Below are 17,448 nucleotides of genomic sequence, written 5' to 3' on the forward strand. Positions count from 1 at the left end.
GACCCCGGGATTCGACACTGCTGGTTATTGATGCCAGCTAACGTCAACACCGGCGGCTACCCGAAACAGCTGAATCTGTGTCTCGGATAGTCTCACATTCTCTGACATGTTATACTAGGGCATAAACATCCCTGTCACCTGTGCAGGTCGTCCGTTTGAGGGAGTGGATTTTCTCTGGTTCTTCATGTATCTCAATAGCTCGACGAAGGGGTATATAGACCCCTAAGATGCCATTCGTATGAGCATCTATCACAAGCATCTAAGGATCTGGATAGCTTCTTGAAAGCGAGCGCCTAGATCTATTGATTTATCCTGTTTACCTTTATCATTCGTCTCATAGGTACCTTCCAATTGTAAACCCGACACTCGGTTCTAGGACAGCTTCAGTTGCGCCATGCTCCACTGCTGCAATATCGGAAATGAATCGAAAGCAAAGCCTGTAACATGCGCCATAAAACCAATTGACACAAGCCAGTCCGCATATCAGGAAGCCGGAAACTCTTGATTGTAGTAAGAAACCAGCAGCTTCTCATTGTAGCCAATCAGAAGCTGCGGGAGAATTATGCTGAGTCAGCTACTGCATGGGGAAGGACCCGACTTGTGACTACGTGGAGAAATTGAAAGCAGCTCTGATATTCCCCCCTACTACCACATCTCTCTCTCCCTCCACCTCCTCCCGCTCCTCATTCCCTTCCCCTTCATCTATTCTTTTCTCTTTCTTCTTTTTTTATTTACTTCTTAATCGGGTATTCGACTCGTCCGAGTCAATCGTCTATCGCAATGGCTCGCTTTGGTCTTCTCTCGCTGGCTCTGTTCTCCGTCCAGGCCTTGATTGGTGGCGCCTTCGCAGCTGTATGTCGCAATTGCTAGTTTTGGCAATATCCGATATCGATTGAGTTAACTAACATGGCATGTGATCTGCTAGGATGCTGCTGAGAATGTTCAAGAGGCTCCTGAGGCTGTCAAGCTCGCTGTCTCGGCGCAGGCTTCCTTCCCTGCTTCCGAGATCTTCGGTGTGAAGCTTGTCAATGGCCACCCCACACAGGCCTTGATTACGATCACCAACGACGAGCCTGCTCCTGTGACGGTCAACTTCATTGGCGGCTCTCTGTCGACCCTCGATGAGAGCAGCAATGTGATCCACAACCTTACTGTGACCAGATACGGTGTTGAGATCCCCGCTGGTCAGCAGGAGAGCCTGAGCTACAGCTTCGCCACGGAAATGCACCCTCAGGATCTGAAACTCAGCATCGTTTCGATTATTTCCAACAGCGAGGGACAACTCTTCCCGGTTTATGCCCACAATGGGACCGTCAGCGTCGTTGAGCCCGAGACCAGCATCTTTGATCCTCAGATGTAAGTGGTTTCCGTCCTTTTTTCCTTATGTATGGTTCTCGCTCGGCGACCATGGACTTACAATATCTAATAACAGTATCTTCCTGTACTTTTTCCTTCTGGCCTGTTTCAGCGCTACCGTCTATTTCTTCTACACTGTCTGGATCGCGCCCTACTTCCCCCAGAAGCGCAAGAGTGGAAAGACCCCTGAGTTCTCCAAGAAGTCGTCTGCCGCCGCGAAGAAGGTCGAGGAAGGCCCCAGCAGCCCTGCGGTCTCCTCTGCGACTACCTACAACGCTGACTGGATTCCTGCCCACCACATTAGCCGTCCCGAAGCTAGAAAGGTCAAGGGCAGCTCCCGGTCTAAGAGCCGTGCTTAGACCCCTAAGCCAATTGGGATGGTAGTTGGAAATTATTGAGTTTGGAGGTTGCAATGGACCATCTATGGTTCTGTGAACGAAGGGCAGAATGAGCTGGCTTGAAGGCCAAAGATTACTGAGAATGTAATCAGCCAAAAGGTTCAGGCGACTTCTGTCCCGGTACGCTGCGTGTATATTTATGATGAACTCTTTCATAACATGGCCTTGGAAAGCCAATAACTATACAAATTCGTTCCCACACGTGGAACGCTCGTTGAATGATATACAGATCATGGTCGTTCATGACTCATTATTGAAGCTGGACACTTCCCGGGTCGAATCGGGATCTTTCACTTGGCCCAGATCGTTCACAGACGTTTCCATTCGTTGAACTCGGTCTCAAGATGCCTCTTCAATTCCGTAAACTTATTACCGAAATCCTTTCCACAGCGCCAGCAAATGAAGTCCCTTCGTAAATACCCCTGCCTATCCGGATACCTTCTGACATCATCCTTGGCAAGGGGGAAATCCTCAATGTCGACGAAGAACGGCGTCGCGAAGCTATTGTAATGCTTCCTATGCTTCAAGCGTTCGCTATACCTGTCCACGGAGATCACATGGATGTGCAAATGGCTCATTGACGGATGCGCATGGATCCCACACATGATCTCCTTCTCCCAATCGCGCCCCTGCGGGAGCACATCCGGCGGCGGGTCCGCGTTAAGTGCATCCTGCCGTTCTTTATCCTGGGCCGAATCCCTGCCATATTTGCGCCTGAGCTCGCCGGCAGCCAGTGTGCGCAGCTTCCTCGTCTCCGCCTTCACTTTGCTTAGGAACTCGGGGTCCTCGAAGGCATCGAATGGATGGAGGCGTGTCTTGGCAGGGTCGCGGGGAAGAAGGAGCAGATGTAGCGAAGATTTGGGGAAAAGGTCATGGATCACAACGAAGTTATCGTTGTAGTATACGACGACATTGGATGGGTATGATTCTGGTTTCGCAATGTAGGCGCCTAGAGCGTCCCGCGCGCCGAAGGCGGCTTGCCTGGAGTGGCTTCCTTTGAGTGGGGGGTTGTTCGCATGTTTCTGTTGTTTGTTCTTGGGGGATAGGAGCTCTGCAACTAGGCTGTCTGGTCAGCTGTACTTGAGGATATCTGCTAGGGGATACGTTGCGCATATACAGGCATCTCTCTTTGCTGGTTTCTCTTGTAGTGATGGAGCCGACGGTGACTCCGTATGCTCTTTTTCCGGAGCGCGGGATTCGTCCGACATTGCAAGGATATTTAGACTCCAGGTTAGATAGATTCTTCAATTTTCAGCAAGCTTTTGAGGTGTTAAAATGGGTGAACCTGAGTTCTGATATTGTAGCAGATGGTCATATGCGGAGAGCGGGAAGCTTCAGTCCCCGCAGTCCTTATGTGATAAAGTAGCCTAGTGCGGGCCAGCATCTTTTTGCCCGCCAGGAATCAAAGATAACATTCACGCTTTGCCATCCAGCAACTCCCCGCGATCAATTCATTGACTCGCTCCATGGGTGCTTGCCCCAGTATCACCCGGAAAACTAAATAATGGGGCCCAAGAAGAAGTCCGAGGCCCGCGGAGGCCCCAAGCCCGGGACGAAGCAGGCCAAAGCTGCCGCAGAGAAATCGGCCGAAAATGCGAAGAAAGCGCAGACCGCGACGACAGACGAGCCCAAGAAACCGTCTGTGAAAGAGGTCATTGGGGGCGCCTCATGGACCGGCAAACTGCCCGTCAACATGCTATCGGAGCATTGCCAGAAGCAGAAATGGGAGAAGCCTGAATATACTATGGTAAGGATTGAGCGAACAGAATTCCCTAGTCATCCACGTCCGCGTGTCAAGAAATGCGCTGATAATATGCTACTCTGCCTCAGACGAGAACATCGGAGGGGTATGTATCCTCAGTTATACTGAAACGTGTCGATCCCAAGACTCGAGAGACGGTTGTACTTCCTCCCATGAAACCGCCGCCATCACACAAGCATCTGTCGGCTCAACCCACGGCGCTGGAGGCTCGCCATTTTGCCGCTGCGTACGCTCTGTATCGAGTGTGCAACATGAAGAACCTGCATATGATGCTTCCGCCGACGTATAAAAAGCTGTGGAAGGAGGACTTCACGGACATCAAGAGTGCAGATAGCAGGGAAGGGAAAGGATGGATGTACGAGGCAGATCCGTTCTTGGCTAAGCAGGAACGCGAAATTGCCGCTGCAGACATGGAGAAGAAGCGAAAAGAGCGAGAGAAGGCGGCGCAGTCGAACGAGAAAGATGTCACTGTTGACCTGGGCCTGGGCCCGAGTAACCAGAACAAAGGGAAGAGGATCTGGTCACAGGCTCCAAAGGTCGATATGGGAAATAAAGTTCGTCGCGAAATTGAGAACCTATTACGGCAGCATACAATCTGGAATCCCTATAATGTGCAGATACCGGACTCCGAGCGCAACGCTATCATCGAAGAGTTTGTCGGATTGGGTTTCCGTCGGAGCCATATGGAAGAGGCTACTGCTGCCTGCAAAGATCGCGAAGAGGTCCTGGAATGGCTTCTGATATATGTCCCGGAGGATGATCTCCCACGGTGGTGTCTACCTGAGAGGTATTCCGCCGGCGTTACTCTGGCTAGTGATGACCTTGCTAGGGAGGCTAAGATCAAGCGGCTGTCCTCCATCGGCTATCCAACTGATCTGTGCACACAGACTCTGGACAGTAAGCGCGGGGATGAACTCGCGACTGCAGAGTTCCTACAGAGCATCTTAGTGCATGGAGAAAGCTTTCCTGTGGAGTCGGTGTCTGTTGAAGACGACGATTCCTGGTCGGAGGAGCAGGATACTTTGGAAGCCATTTTTGGAGAGCGCTACACCCGCGTATCATCCAAAGTCTGCGAGATCAAAAGCGAGGCGCCGAATCTGCCTGAGTCTCTATCTTTCAGATTCCAAAGACCATCTGGAGCATATCCATCATGCGTGCCCGTAATTGCAATTCTGGCAAACGGCATCCCAGCTTATATACGACTTAGCGCGATACGACAAGCTGTGCAATATGCGGAACAAAATTTCTTGGGAGAGCCGATGATTTTTAACATTATCGACTGGCTCGAATCTCATCTACTGGGTATCATAGAGAATCCCGGCAAACTGCGAGATATCTCAACAGTGACAGCATCTCCTTCCACTGCCGGGTCCCTGTCCGGACTTCCCACCCGGCAATCGCGCAAACAGCGCAAGAACATCGATTGGCGACCAGACTCTCCCCAAAGTATCTCCATTCAAGAAGCTTGGAGGGCCAGACAGTCAACTTTAGCGCAACAGGAAATGATTCGAAAGCGCGAGTCGCTCCCCGCGTGGAGGACTCAGGATGCTATCGTCCGTGCTGTGGGCGAGCATCAAGTCACAATCATTTCAGGTGAAACGGGAAGCGGCAAGAGTACTCAGTCAGTGCAGTTCTTGCTGGATGACATGATTGAACGAGGTCTTGGTGCCCTCGCCAACATCATTTGCACACAACCACGGAGAATCTCAGCGTTGGGTCTGGCAGACCGAGTCAGCGATGAGCGTTGCTCATCCGTTGGCAAAGAGGTCGGCTACGTCATTCGAGGAGACTCAAAGATGAAACCTGGTGAGACCAAGATCACCTTCGTGACTACTGGTGTGCTACTTCGTCGTTTGCAGTCTGGCAGTGGCCCGGATGGGGACGTCGCCAGTTCCCTCTCCGATGTCACTCATGTGGTTGTGGATGAAGTTCACGAACGGAGTCTTGACACGGATTTCCTTCTTGCCCTGCTGAGAGATGTGCTGCGTTACCGAAAGGATATCAAGGTGATCCTGATGAGCGCTACCCTGGATGCAGATATCTTTGTAAGATACTTTGGAGGCCGCGAAAAGGTTGGTTTAGTAAACATCCCTGGGCGAACCTTCCCAGTCAATGACTATTACCTGGACGATGTCATTCGGGATACCGGATTTTCCCCAGAATTAACGGAAAGGGGCTTTGAGGAAGACACGATCTCTTCTTCCCAGTCGGATGAACCCTTGGGCAGGCTCCTTCGCAGCTTGGGCATGGGCATCAACTACGAACTGATCGCCTCTACTGTCCGGTACATTGACTCTCAGTTGGGGGATCAGCCAGGGGGCATATTGATCTTCTTACCTGGTACCATGGAAATTGACAGGTGCCTCAATGCTGTGCGGAAGATACCCAACGTCCATCCACTTCCACTACATGCATCCCTCCTTCCCCCAGAGCAGCGACGCGTCTTCCTCAGCCCTCCAAGGGGGAAGAGAAAGGTGATTGCGGCCACCAACGTCGCCGAGACCTCGATCACCATTGAAGACGTGGTCGCTGTCATTGACACGGGGCGTGTCAAGGAAACTAGCTACGACCCGAAAGACAATATGGTGCGGCTTCAGGAGGTATGGGCATCACAGGCAGCATGCAAGCAACGACGGGGTCGAGCTGGTCGTGTGAGGGCAGGGTCCTGCTACAAACTCTACACACGCAAAGCCGAGGCGAGCATGCCTCAGCGACCCGATCCCGAAATCCGCCGCGTACCTCTAGAGCAACTGTGTCTGTCGGTCAAAGCCATGAAGGGCATCAACGACGTGGCGACATTCCTAGCGAACACCATCACTCCACCCGAGAACGTGGCTGTTGAAGGGGCACTGAACTTCCTGCATCGTGTGGGCGCCCTGGATCATGACAGGCTGACAGCGCTGGGACGGTACCTGTCCATGATCCCCGCCGACCTGCGGTGCGCAAAACTCATGGTCTACGGCTCCATCTTCGGGTGCATTGACGCCTGCGTCACCATCTCCGCGATCCTGACGGTGAAAAGCCCCTTTATATCCCCGCGCGACAAGCGCGACGAGGCCGATGCCGCCAAAGCATCCTTCTCCAAGGGCGACGGCGACCTCCTCACCGACCTCGCCGCGTACCAGCAATGGTCCGATCGCGCAAAAGCAGAGGGCTACTGGCAGACACAGTCCTGGTGTTCTGCTAATTTCCTCTCCCACCAGACCCTCCGCGACATCTCCTCGAACCGCGCCCAGTTCCTCACCTCGCTCAAAGACGCCGGCATCCTCCCCGTTGACTACACCGGCCCAGACTTCTCCGCCCCTACCACAACGGCCACAGACAGCCCCTGGAATCGCAACAACGGCAACCGGAACCTCCTCCGCGCCATCATCGCCGGCGCCTTCCAGCCCCAGGTCGCGCAGATCTCCTTCCCAGACAAGAAATTCGCCAGCTCCATCACCGGCACCGTCGAGATCGACCCGGACGCCCGCACAATCAAGTACTTCAACCAGGAGAACGGCCGCGTCTTCATCCATCCCAGCTCCCTCCTCTTCTCTGCACAGGCCTACTCGGGCTCCGCCGCGTATCTCAGCTACTTCACCAAAATGGCCACCAGCAAAGTCTTCATCCGCGACTTGACCCGTAAGTCCCTTCTCCTTCACCCCGTGGTCGTATCCTCCAGATCTGAAAGGGAAAACATGACTAACTAATCATCCCAGCCTTCAACCCCTTCTCCCTCCTCCTTTTCTGCGGGTCCATCAATCTCGATACCATGGGCCGCGGCCTGATCGTCGACGGCTGGCTGCGGCTACGCGGCTGGGCCCGCATCGGTGTCCTGGTGTCCCGGCTGCGTCTCATGCTCGATGAGATCATCGCGGCGCGCATCGATAACCCTGGCTTCAGCCCGGTGGCGGATGACCTTGGTGACAAGGTGATTGCGGTTGTGAAGAGGTTGATAGAGTTCAATGGGTTGGATCAGTAGGTTTGCTGGTTGTAGAGTGGCTCTTCGGTTTTTAGCGGCATGCTTCTTGATTGTTTGTGTTTTTGGATAGACAAAACTAGGTGCAGGATAGCACTGGTTTACATCTAGAGATGCAAGTTGAAATACATCAATTTCCCATAAGTTGGCATCCTCGTCCCATCCGTTACTGCAAACCCCCTTGCGCCTGAGAGCTAAGAAATGGAGATGGAGTCCAATTGAATTTACTATTCTGCACACCTTTATCCCAGACAAGTAATCATGAACAATAAAAGAAGATTCGGAGGGGCCAAAATCTGACAAAGGAGAAGTGGATTAAGAAGATTACTGCTTCGGCGTACTTCAACCGCCAAGCATCTCATAAAGCATATTGGGACATGCAGTCATGATAGACAATCAAGGGAAGATGAGGCGAAGAATAAGGGAGACAAAGGAAATTGCTAAAGGAAGAAGAGAGAAAAGGAAAGGGGAAGATAAGACTCATACAAGAAAAAGCATGAAGCCATAAGACACTCCTGTCTCGGTATGGTAGCGTGGTTCATGTCATACAATTTCATTAATCAAACAGACCTCAAAATATCCCACCCGTTTGGTATTCGATCATCTCTCCAATCATAGTCGTTTTTCTGTCGTGAAGGATGCGTGGAGGAAGATGTGCGTCGGCAAGGTATGACTTTCGTGAGGAGAAATTGGGATAAGGGCATCGCCAGTGAGTATTCCTGAGAAACTTGAGGGTCTCATTCCTGGTCTCTTATCTTTTTTGTTTTTTCTGTGCGCTTCGGTTTTCCTGATCTGCCTTTTCTTGTCTTTTTCTTGTTTTTGGATCTCAAACCGCGTAGGAGCGATGGTGTCGTGATAGCCGGGGGAGGTCGGCCACAGGCTAAAAATGGGTGGGAGGTCGAGTAATGAATTGTAATGAAGGGGATTTCCGTGTGGGAAAGAGACATGGGGCATGCATAGCTCATAGGCTTCAGAAGGTATCATAAGTTCGAAAAGAGGAGAGAAACGTGAAGAATAAAAAGAGAGAGAAGAAAGATAACAAGACACTGCTCAAATGCGTTTCCAGTGATGAGCGGGTTCGACATGAGAATTGCGGTCATTTGAAATGCTTTCTCTGGTAATCTCGGGCAGACGAAATCCTTTCTTAATCTCAGCCTCGGCAAAAAGCGAGGCACGCTTGAAGCGCTTGTCGGTGTATTTCTCATAGATCGCGCAGTGATGCTTGCGGGGGATCTCGCAGCACTCGAGCATGAGTGAGACCAAAGGGAAGAGCTGGGAGTAGGTGTATTCCGCATAGTGGACATGGGCCGGGGTCTATGGAGCAGTGTTAGCCAGTGAAAGCAGTGATCGGTGGCAATGAACATACCCAGTTTCCTTTTCTCAACAGCAGCCTTGCAAGACAATGAGCACCGGCCGCAATAAAGCTGGGAGGGCTGCCAACGAATCGCTCGTCCATGATGGTGACTTCCAAGAAGTATTTCGCCAATGTGCGCGTCTCCAGGTCGTAATCATCGGCTTTGCTAATTTTGCGCAAGAAACTCATTGGACCAGGCCAGCCGAGTTCGAATTGCAGCATGCTCAGCATAAACCGCTCAGCTTTGAGGATCTCGTCAACGGTATAGCCTCCATCAACCATGTACACGATTTCCTGGACGGATGGGCAGTTGATCTCCTCATACTTGGCAGCAATGAAGATTGCAGTGGCTCCCACAAGCTGCAGTTTGCCCAAGGAGACGATCTTGCTCGAGAGAAAGCGGTCGATGTAGTTAACGCAGAGGAAAAGAGTCTCGGGAAGCAACGAGAACCGATGGTGAACCTGCACAAGCCAGTCCATGAGGACCGAGCGCATAGACCATTGGATCTCTGCTTGGTTGTCCATGTAATGAGCGTTGGGTAGCATCCGGATCTATGAAGACGTCAGCCATTGATCGAAGAGCAATATTTACTCGGTTTGGTGCAATCATACCTCTTGCTCCTTCATGTATTCGAAAATCTCATCACTGTACTCGGCGACCATGCTCGTGTCCCAGAACTCATCCTCGATATCTTCTGTGCTCCGGGTTGCTTCGACGACCTGCTTGGCCAAGGCCAGCTCACGGCGCACTTGCTGGTTGTATTTGGGGAAGAGGACGGTAGTCGCTCCGCCAGTCGTATTATCACCTCGTGAGCGGTAGGAGCGCGCTGTGATGTACCCATCGTCTTCTTCGTTCTCGTCTTCCTCGTCATCCCAGTATTCCTCCGGCTCAGACGGCGCAGGCAGATGATCCTGAGCCACGTGTGCACTTGACGCAGATTCACGGTGGGACTTGGGGAGGTTGGTGGCCGCGTTGACCTTTGTTGTTGCAGCCGACTCATACGCCTGCGACTCCGTGATGAACTGCACCTTGCAATTGTCATCATCCGCCTTGCATGCATCTCTTTCAGCTCCATCAATGTCATCAGAGTTCACAATGGAGTACTCCTCAGTCTCGTCCGAGTTGATCTTCGATGTTTCGTTCAGCAGCACTTCCTCCCTGGGAATGTCCTTGTGCTCCGGCACTGTAGCCGGCAGCGAGATGGGGCCCTCTTTGTTTTCTTCCGTTGATTTGGTAATAGTGGTTTCCTTGGATGCAGTTTTCTTCGTTTCGGCCAATGGCTCTTGATTGTCTTTAAAGACAGCAGCACGCTTGTTGAGCGGCTTCCTGATGTTCGCAGTATGTTGATTGAGACCCGTCTGCTTGACAGAGGGCTGAAGAGGCTTTTGCTTGGAGGCATTGTTCAACCCACCCTTCATAGGGCGCTGAGCAGGCTGTGAGAGGATGGTTGCCCTTCTCGCTGGAACGACTCCCTTGTCGGTCAATTTGAGCTGTTTCTTCCCCCCAAGGGAGCCGTCGTCTCGACTGCCTTGAGCAAGGCTGGTAGTGTTGCTGACATCCCCAAAAGCAGCTCTTCTCGGGCCATTCTTAGTGGAGGCGTTCTGAAAGGCAGCAGACAGGGCGGGGGTGGATTTGTTTCGCTGGTGGATAGTTTTGCCAGGGAGGACCCCGGCAGCATTCTCATCCATGCGGACGCGAATTCGTTGAGGCTATATTCAAAAACACCTTCAGTCAGTCTCCAGAGCTATCATCAGATTCGAATCTAGTAAGGAGCGCAAGTTCTCGTCGCGTTATGTGTGTCCCACCATTGGGTCTGGGAGCTATAGCTCCCTTCGCTGCAGCTGAGACACTACTTGTTTCCAGGCTCAATAGAAAATAAGAACATACCTTTGCATCCATCTTGAATACCTATCCACGAAGAGAAGATAGATACTCGATCCCCCACCGGGTTGTGTGGTGTGGTTGTTGTTTGGGGCGCCTGAAATCGATTGTTTACCTTTTTCCCTTGTCGTTGCGGCAGCTGTCGAAGTAGTTGATGACTACTGTACTACTAGGAAACAGTCCCAAACAAACAACGGACCGCGCAAAGAACCTGCGACCGGAGTTAACCAACAAAGCACGACTGAAGTGATGAAACTTCAACCGTGGAAGATTTTCCAGGAAAAGAGACAAAGATAGAGAAAATCAAGAAAATAATAGCATCTCGAGGAAGCGTGGAGATTTGAATCAAGGGAGGGACGAGGGAATCTGTCGTTGTTGTTGTTGTTGGGTGCTCTGAGTAACTTCAATACCGTGGTTTTTTTCCTTACTGTAGGCTTTCTTCCTTACTTTTCAGTGGTTTCGTCGTAAAGTGTCAACCCCAATACTGTCTCAGTCTAGTCTCAACAGGGTTTAGCCTTGTTCCTCCGTTGCTGCGGCATGATTATATCAGATTCCATTCTGGCGGATTGTCTTTTTTCCGGACTGTTTGCAGTGTTTGTCTGATTTCTTTCTGCTCACTGGTCTAATGACATCACCCGACACGTCTCCCCGTCAACACTCGCTTTGACTGTGACGGCGCCAAATCTGTTACTTCCCATATATTTCTGAGTGTTTAATTGACGTTTAATACCTTCAAAGCAATGCGACCATATTGGACGTGTTTTGTTCTTAATTTTCTGTGGTGGTTGGTGTGGAATGAGTGGAATCCTGCTCCAGACCACTTAACGCGCTGTCAGACACGAAACCTTCGGCTATTGAACGCGAATTCACGTGATGCCACAGCTGCCTCATCCGCTGTAGGATCCGGCGCTCTTCGACAGCTTCGTTCAACAAAGAAACTGCGCGCTTGCGCTGGAAAATTAATATAATATGCTTAAGGCTACAAAGTACAGGAACTGCGATCGGGGCCCAGTGGCGACTCCCATGGACGGCCCTGTCAGAGAATCCTAGATGGATATTTTGCTGCAATCGCATATTGTCTTGGATGAAATCCATCGTCCATCCACAGCGATGAAGTGAGGAGCTCTGGATGCGCCTCTTCTTAGTTCATCTGATGGTCACGATGATAATCTTTTTTCTTTTTTTCTGGGGGTCCTTTCGCCCAAGGAAAAGGCTCCTCTCTGCTTCTCAATGGTCGTTTTTCTTTCTGCTCGCCGTTTGCACCCGCTGCAAAAGCCACCGACTCCTCTTCAATGTGGGACGCGGATCCGGCGGTACCTATCATGAAGAAGCGGGATTCGCAGCGTTCGTCTTGTTTTGTGTCGGAGCTGCAGCACCTGCCTCCACGGACCAGAATACTGCGATTTCCCCCCAACCAGATGGAATGGAATGCGCTTAGGAGAGTAGATCTCAGAATCGCGCAGAGCGACGCTTCCTCTGGAACTGCCTTTGAACCAGCCAGCTCGTGGTGAGAGGAAATGCGACGCAGTAGAAATGAGTAAATATGCGCAAACTTTCGGTGTGCCCTCGGACTGGCGACTTGACAATAGATAAATTCAATAATCGCCTACTCCATCGCATAACCCCGCTTTGATTCCGGAAGAAGACTCTCACAGAAGAAAGAGAAGAGGATTTTCTTCGTGTTGTACCGTACAGTACTGGGTACTGACAGTCCCTTTTTTGGGCAAGGGATTCCCAGGTGGTCAGTTCGTTGGAGTTGGTATATCGGCTACATATGATCTGTATCTTCTTCGCTCGCCGATTGTGGCCAGGTAGATAAATAGTCCTACGCCAAACAGCATCATACTCGGTCAATTCCTTGATATTGTCGGTCGCGTCCGCTCATCATTTCCAAATATCACAATCTGAACTCGCTTTCGCCGTCATTCGATGCTCACATCCCAGGCCAAGCGAGCTCCAAGAATCGAGGCTATAGGGGACTCCCAGCTCGTCTCGGAGCAATTCTGATAATATGGAATGATCATTTCTAGATTTTTCGAGATGAATTCTCTTCACGATCAAGATCGATTCCACCCGAAGAGCCGAGCAGTGATGATGATGATGATGATGATGATGATCATGATGAAGCCGTTGTTGTCACAATCCTCTTCCAACCTTACGTATCTAGCCCACTTTGTCGTCCCGAGGAGGGGTAAGAGACTATCTACTAAGTGAGAAGACGAAGTCTGGACAGGCGCAGACCATAAAACGAGGCAATAATTGGGCGCTGTCGCTTGTCTGGCTGGATCATCAATCAACTGGTACATACTCTGTACATCCCAAGGCTGCTAGGTATCCCCCGTCGGGTTATTTAAATACCATCGACCGTCCGTCGATCGTAGGCGACAGGAAGCGCTTGCGACAACGAACAAATGCGTCGCAAATCCAGACGTGAACCATCACCGATCTAAAAAGTAGTCAAACAGCAGAAAATAGATATACTCCCGTAGACAATCCTAGTAGTTATTATCCTACTATCAAACTATTGCCAGAGACCGATGATGAGCCCCTCCGTGTGTGTCAACCCCGTCAGACCCTGTCCTCAGGCATCGATCGGTGCTTTTGTAACTACCCAAGTCAAGCATTAACTGCACCCTATGATGCTCTTCCATTCAATCCATCCTCTGGCCCGTTCGTTGGCCAGGATGAGGGGTGTTCTGGGTGTCATTCGACGTGGCCGCGGTGAGGATGTGCCAGCCAACAGATTGACAGCCACTCAGAGCCATCCATTTCGCTTGTTCCTTTCTTGCTCACACACCATAATTGCTCCGGTCAGGACGTCTTGAAAGAAACTAAACGGATTGATTTCCGTCGAGACGATCCGTGGGGGATTCCGAGTCAATCATTGCTGATAACTCACTCTGCGATCTGAGAGCCAGGTCGCTCGCTGTCTCTGTGTTTTGCGCCAGTCTCCATTTTCGAGGCGATTCCATCAGTCCGACTCAACCACGTCGCTTGCCGTCATTAGACCTCAAATGTGATGAAAAACCATCGGTTCTCATCGCTGCGCCCTCGTAGATCTTAATCACCATGTGGATAGTCTCTTCAAACCGAATTTTGTTGGGTTGCGCCTTTCTCTGGGTGTTCGGCGCATTGCGCTGCGACCAGAGCAGACACTCTCACCACGCAATGCGACATCCATGTATCAACGTAGTGGGAAAGGTCCCAGTAGATATAGTCAAGAGTAGAAAGAAGAATCGCATCAAAATATGCAAATCAAAACTATCATCTACGGATGCATTGCATCGATTCTGCAGTTGCCGGCGAACGCAGGTCACCGACCCCCAAAGCCCATTTTCGCTTTAGGTGAAACCATCAATCAGTCACTTTCTCGCACCCACTTCGCTCTCTCGCTCTCTCTCTTCCCTCTCTCTCTCTCTCTCTCTCTCTCTCTCTCTTCTCTGCTCAGCCAAACCCTCGAAATTACATCCAGTTCCTTCAACAACTGCATTCGACTTCTCATTCACAGCTTTTCTGGTACGTTCTTCATCATCAGGTTCGACCTTTGGTTTCAAATTCAAAGTCCTGGTCGCCCATCCATCCGTGTCCTGCTCTCCTGACTTGGCTGCACTCAACCTTGCCTGTGATGCCACCGCTGACATATAACCCAAGCGCTTCTTCGTAGAACGAACTCACTCGCTGCGAATCCTTCCTACCATCGCCATCGCCTCCACTATCCATTGTCTATAGATTTATTTGATGCCTGCGACTCTCGATGAATAGCTTTGATTTGTGATAGGTGCGTCTTTGATGCTCTCCATCCTCTTCCGCGAGAACTCGGCTTTTCCCTCTTCCACAACCCCCCCCCCCAAGGTCGGTCTGCCAGTCATCAGGGATCAACCATCGATGACTTGTCATTCCAAATCCATGCCTGGACCTTCGTGAACAATCAGAGCTTGCTAGAAATCTGTTCTTGTAGTCAATTGTGCTAATCTGGATGGTCTCTTTCCTGCAGATTCTCAACCGGTTTTTTTCCCTCAGTGAGTCGGTCTCGACTGCTGCGACTTGGGAGTCCCTTCGCCCCATCCCCATTGCCTTCACCCAACAAATATTTATCGCTACAACAATCGCGGGAGATCCATCTATCTACCAAACCTCTCTGGTCCATACGTTGTGGTAGGTTTGGATGGAATTTGCCCATACCCTCGCCTCCCTCTCCCTGCTACCTTTTCCACCCCCACTACCCTCACCATCCGGCCGGGTTCTTCCACCCTCCCTCCCAACATCGAACACCCGATTGATATCAAGTTCAATGTAGCAGTCGAGTGGTTTCCCCGTCTCCCTACATCATGCAGGCTATCCATCAAGAACGGCCCTCGGTCCATGGGGAACCACCTGTCTACACCGAGCCTGTGTCGCAGGATCATCCCCACCAAGTGCCGGTCCCCAAGAACGTTGCCTTTGAGCTTTTGCTCGATGAAAACTCCAGGGTTCGAGCTCGCATCCCCATGCGAGTACAGATCTACCCGCATGATACCACGGATTCGATTGTGACAACGGTGAAGAATTTCTATGGCATCTATGACGGCGCTGCCAGCGGTGTCAGCTTCGAGGATGAAAGTGGTATCACTCTCATTGCAAGGTATGAGAATCTGAGAAACAATATGACTGTCTATGTGCGGGTCATCCCCGTTCAAGCATACTCGGAAGACTACGGAGACCGCTATTATGGCATTCCAGGCGAGGGTCGCAAGCGTCCCAGTCTTGGCGAGCCCTTCCAGCTGACGCCGGCTGCGCAGCCGGCGCAGCTTCTAGAGCACACCAACCAGCCACCCTCCCGGCCCACTTCCCGACTGGCTCGTAAGCGCAGCACGTCGCCTTCTGGCCGGAGTCGCCGTAGCGCCTCGCAGAACAAGCAGCTTTCTAGAGCTGGTAACAAGAGCAGGGGCTCTAGTACTCATGGTAGCTTCCATGATGATGGCGCCTCTGGCTATAGTGATAGCGAAGGCGGTTATGGCTCAGTCTCTGGTACCAAGAAGTCGCGAAGCGAACAGTTTGGTAGCTCGGATATCAGCATGGAAAATATACTGCACGATGGTCGCCGAAAGCGACCCAAGTTCGAAAGCTCGGTAAGAGGGCTAACCATACTCTGCTCTGCTTTCATTCTGCCATTGCCGAACCTTTTAGCTGACATGTTCTGCCTCATTGCAGGAATTACCGCTCTTTGTTCCTCCTCAGGTCCCTCTGACGACTTCCACATCCTCTATCTCTCCTCAGCGTCGATCTGTCGGCCAAGAGGGTGCTATCTCGCCCTTCGCACGCCCTAACCAGCGCCCCTACAACTACCAGCAACCATTGCCTTCCCCACAAAGCTATAGACACAACGACCAGGCATATACCATGAGCTCTGCTCAGAACGTCATCTACGCTACTCCTATGGTGCCTGAACATGGCCATCGTCTTCGCGATCGCACTGCTGTGCCATCGTCGGGACAATACAGTAGCTCTGCTAGCCGTGCTGGTGCTCCTGGGGTTCTTCCTACCCCTGATCCTACTATTGCTAGTTGCATATCGGACGAGGATGTTGCGATGCAGCTGATCCGACTAGGCGACGCTTCAAATTTCTCCCATGGTCGGACATCTGCATCCACCTTGGACGATGCCTTTAGCGGGGCTGCCGATGCTGCGTCTTCTACTGGCGCCACTAGTGAGGGTGAGGACTTCAGCGAGGACGATGATGACCTACCGGCGCGGAACAGACAGAAGCTGGAATCAAGTCCGATGCTCCCTCCCGGCACCACTAAACGCACACATAAGCGATTAGATGATATCCTGCCCAGCTTTGACAGCTCGGACGGCAGCTATGATGGCATGGATGAGGACTATCAACAGGAGGAACTCAATGATACCCTGGTTAAAAGCGAGGTTGACGAGGATTCGCTCTACGCGGAAACAACGCCCAAGCCCAAGAAGGCGAAGATCCGGTCAACCAGTATTGCTTCTGCCAAGTCTCGCGTGGTCAACAAGACTGCGCCCTCCCGGCAGAACAAGGTTGGCAAGCCTGCTTCATCTGCTGTGCCTCGTAAGGCCAAGTCGACGGTCGCCATGGGAAACCAGAAGGCGCCTCCGCCGCCGCAGATGGTTAGCCCTGCCCCGACCCGCAAGACTTCCACATCTTCAATCAATGGCCAGCATCCCCTTGCTGCGGACGAAGAGGACCTCTCCACCAAGCCTCGCTGCCAGCGCTGCCGCAAGAGCAAGAAAGGCTGCGATCGCCAGCGCCCTTGCGGTCGATGCAAGGATGCTGGTATTGGCCTTGACGGCTGTATCAGCGAGGATGAGGGAAATGGTCGCAAAGGCCGCTACGGCCGCCACATGGGCGTGCCAGTCAAGAAATCCCTGGACGGGGTTCCTGTGAGCAGCGAACCTCCATCAACCATCACAACGCTTATCTCTGCTTCGGCGTTAGCTGAGAAGAACAAGAAGCGCAAGCGCTAGCGCATGCCTGCTTCCCAACGCATCGATTTCCTGAATTCTGTTTTCATTGTCCGAGTGGTCTGCATCTGTCTAGAAGACAGCAAATGGAGCGCCCAGGTGATGGCGCCTTTGATGCGCTATCTATTGATTTTTTTTTTTTTTCACTGCCATCCCCGTGAACTGACCTTCACCACCCAAACTCTCATTCAATAACATACTTTCCCTCCCTTATAACGTGCAATTCTCCAATCCTTTGCCGTCAGTGCAATACGTACACCT

General features: G+C 51.6%; 5 protein-coding genes across 5 annotated transcripts, besides 4 other annotated features; 3 read left to right on the plus strand and 2 right to left on the minus strand.

Annotated features, from left to right (window-relative positions):
- Positions 1–780: 780 nt before the first annotated feature.
- Positions 781–1,715, plus strand: ACLA_075080 (putative translocon-associated protein, alpha subunit; the record flags this gene model as incomplete). Its single annotated transcript, XM_001275895.1, has 3 exons — positions 781–852; positions 926–1,356; positions 1,433–1,715. The coding sequence occupies 3 exons, from the start codon at positions 781–783 to the stop codon at positions 1,713–1,715; spliced, it is 786 nt and encodes a 261-aa protein (XP_001275896.1).
- A 347-nt stretch (positions 1,716–2,062) lies between these two features.
- Positions 2,063–2,962, minus strand: ACLA_075090 (DNA 5'-adenosine monophosphate hydrolase; the record flags this gene model as incomplete). The annotated part of the gene is made up of 2 exons (XM_001275896.1): positions 2,063–2,820; positions 2,872–2,962. 2 exons carry the CDS (start codon positions 2,960–2,962, stop codon positions 2,063–2,065), a joined length of 849 nt encoding a protein of 282 aa, XP_001275897.1.
- A 296-nt stretch (positions 2,963–3,258) lies between these two features.
- ACLA_075100 (RNA helicase) lies at positions 3,259–7,480 on the plus strand (the record flags this gene model as incomplete). Its single annotated transcript, XM_001275897.1, has 3 exons — positions 3,259–3,501; positions 3,585–7,140; positions 7,218–7,480. 3 exons carry the CDS (start codon positions 3,259–3,261, stop codon positions 7,478–7,480), a joined length of 4,062 nt encoding a protein of 1,353 aa, XP_001275898.1.
- A 1,047-nt stretch (positions 7,481–8,527) lies between these two features.
- On the minus strand, positions 8,528–10,731 carry ACLA_075110 (cyclin family protein; the record flags this gene model as incomplete). The annotated part of the gene is made up of 4 exons (XM_001275898.1): positions 8,528–8,791; positions 8,844–9,383; positions 9,444–10,541; positions 10,720–10,731. The coding sequence occupies 4 exons, from the start codon at positions 10,729–10,731 to the stop codon at positions 8,528–8,530; spliced, it is 1,914 nt and encodes a 637-aa protein (XP_001275899.1).
- Positions 10,732–12,802: 2,071 nt separating this feature from the next.
- Positions 12,803–12,837: a microsatellite.
- Positions 12,803–12,838: a microsatellite.
- A 1,259-nt stretch (positions 12,839–14,097) lies between these two features.
- Positions 14,098–14,154: a microsatellite.
- Positions 14,098–14,155: a microsatellite.
- An 886-nt stretch (positions 14,156–15,041) lies between these two features.
- Positions 15,042–17,190, plus strand: ACLA_075120 (putative C6 finger domain protein; the record flags this gene model as incomplete). The annotated part of the gene is made up of 2 exons (XM_001275899.1): positions 15,042–15,821; positions 15,904–17,190. 2 exons carry the CDS (start codon positions 15,042–15,044, stop codon positions 17,188–17,190), a joined length of 2,067 nt encoding a protein of 688 aa, XP_001275900.1.
- Between the last annotated feature and the right edge of the window lie 258 nt (positions 17,191–17,448).

Source organism: Aspergillus clavatus, genomic scaffold (assembly GCF_000002715.2).
Source record: "Aspergillus clavatus NRRL 1 1099423829791 genomic scaffold, whole genome shotgun sequence".
NCBI classification, from domain to species: domain Eukaryota; kingdom Fungi; phylum Ascomycota; class Eurotiomycetes; order Eurotiales; family Aspergillaceae; genus Aspergillus; species Aspergillus clavatus.